This window comes from Caretta caretta, chromosome 6, assembly GCF_965140235.1.
Source record: "Caretta caretta isolate rCarCar2 chromosome 6, rCarCar1.hap1, whole genome shotgun sequence".
NCBI classification, from domain to species: domain Eukaryota; kingdom Metazoa; phylum Chordata; order Testudines; family Cheloniidae; genus Caretta; species Caretta caretta.
Window position 1 is genome coordinate 3,520,564 of NC_134211.1, and position 7,659 is coordinate 3,528,222.

General features: G+C 43.0%; 1 protein-coding gene across 1 annotated transcript; it reads right to left on the bottom strand.

The window, feature by feature from the left end:
- Positions 1–434: 434 nt before the first annotated feature.
- On the bottom strand, positions 435–1,373 carry LOC125638923 (olfactory receptor 5AP2). Its single transcript, XM_048855229.2, has one exon. The coding sequence runs from the start codon at positions 1,371–1,373 to the stop codon at positions 435–437; it is 939 nt and encodes a 312-aa protein (XP_048711186.2).
- Between the last annotated feature and the right edge of the window lie 6,286 nt (positions 1,374–7,659).

Consider the following 7,659-nt stretch of genomic DNA (forward strand, 5'->3'; position numbering starts at 1 on the left):
AGGCAAAAAAATCCATTTTGGTTTTCCCAAAATGGAATGTTTCAGAATTTCTGTCCCACAAAGTATTTTGAGATGTTAACTTTTTGTCCTGAGTTAGGATGGTTCTTCTTTTTTTTTGAAGTCTCAACATTTTCCATAGGAGAGAAATTCCATTTTTAGGTTTCAGAGGAACAGCCGTGTTAGTCTGTATTCGCAAAAAGAAAAGGAGTACTTGTGGCACCTTAGAGACTAACCAATTTATTTGAGCATGAGCTTTCGTGAGCCACAGCTCACTTCATCAGATGAAGTGAGCTGTGGCTCACGAAAGCTCATGCTCAAATAAATTGGTTAGTCTCTAAGGTGCCACAAGTACTCCTTTTCTTTTTCCATTTTTAGGCTAGCTCCTCTCACTTCTATTTATTATTAAATCATGAAACTCATCCTCTCAGTTAGATTCAGTGAGGAATAATTTTCTGGCATATTGTCTTCCTCAGAGCGTCCTTCACCTCCTTGTTCCTCAGGCTGTAGATCAGGGGGTTCAACATGGGGATCACAAGGGTATAGAACATGGAAACCACTTTGTCGTACTCTGATGAGTTGCTGGATGTGGGTCGTAAGTATATAAAGAACAGAGCCCCATACAGTATGGACACGGCCGTCAGGTGGGAGGCGCAGGTGGAGAAGGCTTTGTGTCTGCCCTCGTTGGAACGAATCCGCAAGATGGCCACCATGATAGAAACATAGGAGACGAGGATGACCAGGATAGTACTTAATGCAGCTACAGCGGCAAAGAGGAAATGCACTGTCTCACCCATGCGAGTGTCAGAGCAGGAGAGTTTCTGGAGTGGGGGGAGGTCACAGAAAAAGTGATCAATGATATTGGGACCACAGAAGGACAGGCTGAACAAAGAGCCTGTATGCACAGTGGCATTAATGGAGGCATAAAAGTATGATGCAGCTACCAGCTGTACACAGACTTTCCTGGACATAATGAGTGTGTACATCAGTGGCTCGCATATAGCTATGAATCGATCATATGCCATCACAGCCAGAAGTAAAGCCTCAGAGTTCACAGACAAGGAGTGAAAGAAAAATTGCGTGGCACATCCAGCAAAGGAAATTACTTTACTCTCTGCTAAGAAGTTCACCAGTGCCTTAGGGGCAATAATGGAGGAGTAAGTGATGTCTACAAGGGACAAGTTGCTGAGGAAAAAATACATGGGGGTGTGTAGCCGCGTCTCGATCCTGATTAAAGAGATCATGCTGAGATTCCCCGCAAGGCTCATGGTGTAGATAAGCAAAAACATCCCAAAGAGGACAGCTTGCACTGATTGGCTGCCTTTGAATCCTAGAAGGATGAACACGGACACTCCAGTGTGATTGCCATGCGCCATGTATTCCAGATGCGATCAACGCTGTTGGGGTAGAAGAAAGAAACACAGACAAGATAAAGCTTATGATTCAAAATTAACCGTATGGGGCTGGTTGGTGGACACCACCATTGTGAAATACAGTAGAAAGCCAAGATAAAAAAAATAAGTTATGTTGTTCTGGCTGCGTAACATTTGAAAACTTAAAATAATTTCATGTGCGTCTGTATAATTGCCAAGATTTTACTCCTTTTAAAGAAAAGAGATGATAAAATAAAATAAAATTGAAAATTCTGAAGTGATCTTTCTAAGTCTGCATCCCAAGCAGGCATTGGCATTTGCTAATATCTTTTCATGGTGTTATATGGCTAGGCATGATTTGAAAGGATGTAGAGAAACTAGAAAGGATCCAGAGAGGAGTGACAAAGGTGATCAAAGTGATGGAATGCAAGCCATGTGAGCAAAGGCTGAAGGAACTGGGTATGTTTAGTTTGAAGATGGCTATCATGTCCCTCCTTAATCTCCTCTTTTTCAAATACTTGAAAGGCTGCCATAAAAAAGTTTGAGAAAAGTTGCTCTGTCTTGCCGCAGAGGGCAGGACAAGAGGCAATGGGTTCAAACTACAGCACAGATGATTTCAATTAAACCTCAGGAAAAGCTTCCTAACTGTCAGAACAGTAGGGCAATGGAACAGATCTGTCAAGGGAGGTTGTGGAAACTCCTTCACTGGAGGTTTTTGAAAGGAGGCTGGATCGCCATCAGTCTTGGGTTGGTCAGAAACAACAATTCCTGCATCTTGGCTGGGGGTTCGACTAGAACACGACCCATGTGGTCCCTTCTAACCCTGTGGTTCTATGATTCTCTGGACTCTGCAACAACATAATGAGGTGTTTGAAAACCAGCCTTATATTGCAGCTTTAGTATCCTTCCATAATTAAATCATCAGTTAGGAACCAGTATATATTTATGACAAGTCAGCCAAAACCTCACATTTGGAATAAAGTCCCAGAGTAAATTCAACAAAGACAATTATTTTGGAGATAACTAAGTTAATATTCACAAAGGGGGGGTGTTCACATAACTAAAGGAGGTATGAATGAACAGCAGAGTTCAACAAAGGGAGTCTGTAGTTAAAGCATGGTTGAAAGACGCTCTCACACCCATTCTGGCCCCTGGCACGAGCATGGAACTGGTATAACTCAGCAGGGAATCAGAAGCAACACGAGTGGGTTTGGTAAAGATCACTATTCAAGAGAAAAACAATCTACTGAACAGTGATACAAATACGCCCCCCCCCCCCCGCCCATGCTCACTATGGCAATATCTGATCACCCTCCCTCCTCGCCTGGTGTCAGAGGCCAGGCTCCAGTGTGGGTCTGAATGTCTACACAGCTATTTTTTGTCCTGTAGCGCAAGCCACACAAGGCAGAATCAATTGACCTGGCCTCGAAGACTCTCTGCCATGGGTTACTTTTCCGTTCTGCAGTGTAGACATACTTTGAAGCTGTGTTAACCTCTCTCATGTACCCAGCATGCATGGAGATGAAGGGAGGACCGTTCTTTCTTTCTCAGAAGATATTTTGAAAGCAGAGACATTAAGCAGCTTCATAGTGAATACGCACCCGATAGCCACCGAGAACTCCAGAATGAGATGCCCCAGTAGCAGGGAGTGTCGGTCAGACAGCGTCCAGGGAGACGTTTCCTTGGAGTCCAAGTGGGTCCAAATGTGTTTGTTCTTCCACTTCAAGCTAATGAGAAAATCTGAAATATACACGAGCTTTTTATTTTCATTCCATTATCTCTGTGTATCCGCCCTGAACCCGCGAGACCTTCCATCAGCACAGAGACTGGTGTGTTGGGGGAAGCCAGTGCTGCCCATTCTGTACAGGACCTTCTTTCTACAGAGAGAGACCATCTCTCTCTAGGGCTGCCAATCTAGAAAATTTCACCAGCAGAAAACCTGCTCTAAGACGTTTAAAATGAAAGCATTTGTTGTTCAAAAGCATGAATTGCATTTACAGGAAAAAACACCCTTGTAACTTGATTCCTGGCAAACAAGGGGTATTTTTATCTTACCTTTTCCTTTTTTTCCTTTGGGGAGCATATACAATAACTTAGCGCATTAAAGCACATTGGGCCAGATCCGTAGTTGGTGTAACTCATCACAGCTCTATTGCGACAACAGCTGAGGGTCTCTAGCCCCATATATGATACCCCCAAAAAAATCACTTCCCGCATTCAGGGTATTTTAGGCTTTTTATCCCATTTTATTGCAAATTGTACAATGAGAGATCATCAAGACAACATTTTGGTGGTAAAAGTGTCTCCATTTTGAGAACAGAAAAAACAACAACGCTGTTTCTCAGTAAAAAGAATTGATCTGGGTGTCTTTACCAGGTAGCTGAAGAAAAGAAAACATTTATTTTACTCAAGTTAGTCTTTGTCCGGTAATATTAAAGCGGCCTGTTGCAAGGGAAACCTCTCTCTTTCCTGGATTCAAACGGTGTAATTAGCGGCAGGGCGTATTTATTTGGCATTTGGAGACAGAATCCCTCAGAGCCGTTAATCTCAGGTCTGGCACTAAAGGCATCATTAAAATGCCCTTTAGGTCGCATGGGAGCAGTAGATAATGGGATGCCAATCTGTTGGCTTCTAACTTTGTTCAAGTTCTTTGAAGTGTTGATGCTGCTCTCCATCCCTTTCCCCTGTTTTGTGCATTCTATAAATCTGAACCTCCCCCAGCAAGAATTACTTCCAGTCGGGAGTAAATGTGGGAATGTTTATTGAAAATGCGTTTTCCATTACATTTATTTAATTATTTTGTAATTGCAGAGAAAATAAGAATGGAATCATTCATAACACTGTTTTTTTTTTGAGAGCTCAGAGACAGAAACTTTTTAAGCAGTTACCATGTAGAATGCAATGGATCAGAATTAAGATGCTTCTTTTCCCCCCAAGAGATGTCTAAAAGCCTGGGATTGGAGTGGAAAAAATGGCTGGAGATCAGGACTGAGGGGCACTGGCAGACTCAGGGGTTCAGAAAGGGCTGCAGTAGCCTAGAGTGATGCCAAGAGTAATGGGATGAAGGGCATGGCCTGGGACATATCTCACCCTATATCAGCAATAATGTGTGTGTGTCTCTAATAGTGATGATGAAATGGAATTAAAAAATACCAGGATGAGCATGTCATGATAGAGACTAACAACTTGTGATTCTACTATGGAAAATCATTCCTCATCGATCTGCTATAATTCTTTTATTTTGTTGACAAAAGAGTGAATATGTGGGGAACCATCTGACATAACATACTTGGACTTTCTTTGACAAAGTCCCTCACATGAGGCTATTAAGGAAGTTAGGTAGTCATGGAATAAGAGGCAAAATGCTGTCATGAATGAGAAACTGGTTACACAACAGGAAACAAGTGCACATGTCATCAGAGACATCTAGACACCTAACGTCCGTTGATTTCAGTGGAAGTTAGGAGCCTACCTACCTTTGAGCATCTGGGCCAAAGAGTAGAATAAAAGGTCAATTTCAACACAGCAACAGGGAAAAATATGGGTCGACACAATGTTCTGCATTAGGACTGGTGGTGTTTCAAATATTTATTATGATCTGGTACAAGGAGCGAGCAGGAAGGTGGCAAAATTTGCAGACGACATGGAATTGTTTTGGTGAGTCCAGGCTGGGGAATGAGAGTGAAAACATCAGAGGGACCGAGCTGGAAGTTGTGTGAATGGGCAGCTCAGTGGCAGGTGACATTAACTGTTGACAAAGGATTTGAACAGCTCACGCACAGTTCTGTGTTCTAAGTTCAGTAACCGCCAGTGAAACATTCTCTGGGGCTCCCATGAAGAGCTGAGTGACAACTACTCCCCAGTGAAATGGAAACTTGGCAAATTCAGAACTGAACAATGGAAATACTCATGCTTGTCACAAAACAGGGGAGTTTTTAAACAGGAAATGTGCTGCTGTTGTTGTTGTTGTTTTTTTTCTTTTTTTACAGAAAATATTAAACCCCAGAAATGTTCAGCCTAAAACTTTTGGCTGAAAACCAAAAACGTCTCTTTGGAAAAGTTTCCCTGCTGCCTTAGGGGAGTTATTGTTTGGGTGTCTTGTGTGGCAGTTGTCCTCAAACAGCTGGGGTGTCTAGCAGGATTATATCTCCCACTCTTCTGATACCGGGGTGCCCATCCTATGGCCTGCAGTCCATATATGTACGACCAGAGCATTTTGTAAAGTCTGCAGGCCACTTGAACACAATCTACTGATGGCCAATTCAGGGGCGCTGGAACAATTTTTATAGTGGGGCTGCTTAAAGCCACTGAACCAAACTTTAAACCCTGTACATGATGGAAACAACTTAAAGCCAGGGGGTGCAGAAGCGCCCCTAGGTCCAGCACCCATGGGCCAATTCGTTAGTGTTTTGGTGCGATGTTTACATTATTTTAGTTTACACATGTGTGCAAATAGACAATCCTGTACATAGAAACAACCCAAAGACACAGGAAACAAGCTGATCTTAAAATATAAATCAATATCGGCGACTTTAAAGCTTATTAAAATGTGTAGAAATTGCTGGCCCCCACTGTTTGGTTTACATGGCCCTCCTGTGTAATAAGGTTGGGTACCACTGTAATCTGATCCATTAAAATAATTTCTTATGGCCCAAATCCTTGGGAATTAGGTGTCTAAATACCATTGAGGATCGGGGACTGTGCTCCTATATACAGCATGAGCCAGGAAAGCAAAACCAAAACGTCAGACTGCATAAGGGATAAGATAGATTTTCAGTTTTTAAGGCCAGAAGGGACCATTTTTATAATGATATATTACAATTAATTTTGAGCAGCACTTTTTGGTTAAAAGTCCTCTCTCCTATATGCTTAAGCATCTGATTGCTTCTTTGGATTCTATTTTCTGTGCTAGGTCTCTGTTGAACCAAGAGAAATTCCAAGCAGCCCGTTGTTACAGCAACTGTGGGTATGTCTGTACTGCGCCTCAGAGAGTGCACTCAAGCTAGCATGCTACAAATAGTAACGTGGACACTGCAGCACCCGTGGCAGCTCAAACCAGCTGGCCGTCTCCACGCCTGCGCGACCCCTGGGTCCAAACTCATGCGGCTACCCAGAGTCACTGTCTGTGCCGCAATGTCTAAATGGCAAGTTTTAGCACACTAGCTCTGGAGGAGCTAAAGTGAGTCTGTCTAACTGGGCTGGGGGGTGGCAAGATTTGCGGATGACAAGGAATTGTTTTGGTGAGTCCAGGCTGGGGAATGAGCATGAAAAGTTCAGAGGGACCTAGCTGGAAGTTGTGTGAATGGGCAGCTCAGTGGCAGGTGACATTAAAGGATTTGAACAGCTCACGCACAGTTCTGTGTTCTAAGTTCAGTAACCGCCAGTGAAACATTCTCTGGGGTTCCCATGAAGAGCTGAACGACAGCTTCTCCCCAGTGAAATGGAAACTTGGCAAATTCAGAACTGAACAATGGAAATACTGGTGCTTGTCACAAAACAGGGGAGTTTTTACACAGCAAATTGTGTTTTTCTTTTCGGGGGTGTTGTTTCTTAAAGAAAATATTAAACCCCAGAAATGTTCAGCCTGAAACTTTTGACTGAAAACTAAAAAATGTCTCTTTGGAAAAGTTTCCTTGTGGCCTTAGGGAAGTTATTGTTCAGCTGTCTCGCGTGGCAATCCTCCTCAAAGAGCTGGGGTGCCTGACAGGACTATATTTCCCATTGTTCTGATACCGGGGTGCCCATCCTATGGCCTGCACTCCATATATGGACCACCAGAGCATTTTGTAAGGTCCGCAGCCCGCTTCAACAGAATCTACTGACGGCCAATTCAGGAGCGTTGGAACAGTTTTTATAGTGGGGCTGCTGAAAGCCATTGAACCAAACCGTAAACCCTGTACATGATGGAAACCACTTCAAGCCAGGGGGAGTGTGGCAGCAGCCCCCCTAGGTCCAGCACCTATGGGCCAATTCATTAGTATTTTGGCGCCATGTTTACATCATTTTAGTTTACACATGTGTGCAAATAGACAATCCTGTACATAGAAACAACCCAAAGACATAAAAAACAGACAGATCTTCAAATAGAAATCAATATCAGCGACTTAAAACTTATTAAAATGGCAGGTTTCAGAGTAACAGCCGTGTTAGTCTGTATTCGCAAAAAGAAAAGGAGTACTTGTGGCACCTTAGAGACTAACCAATTTATTTGAGCATAAGCTTTAATGATGCATCCGATGAAATGAGCTGTAGCTCACGAAAGCTTATGCTCAAATAAATTGGTTAGTCT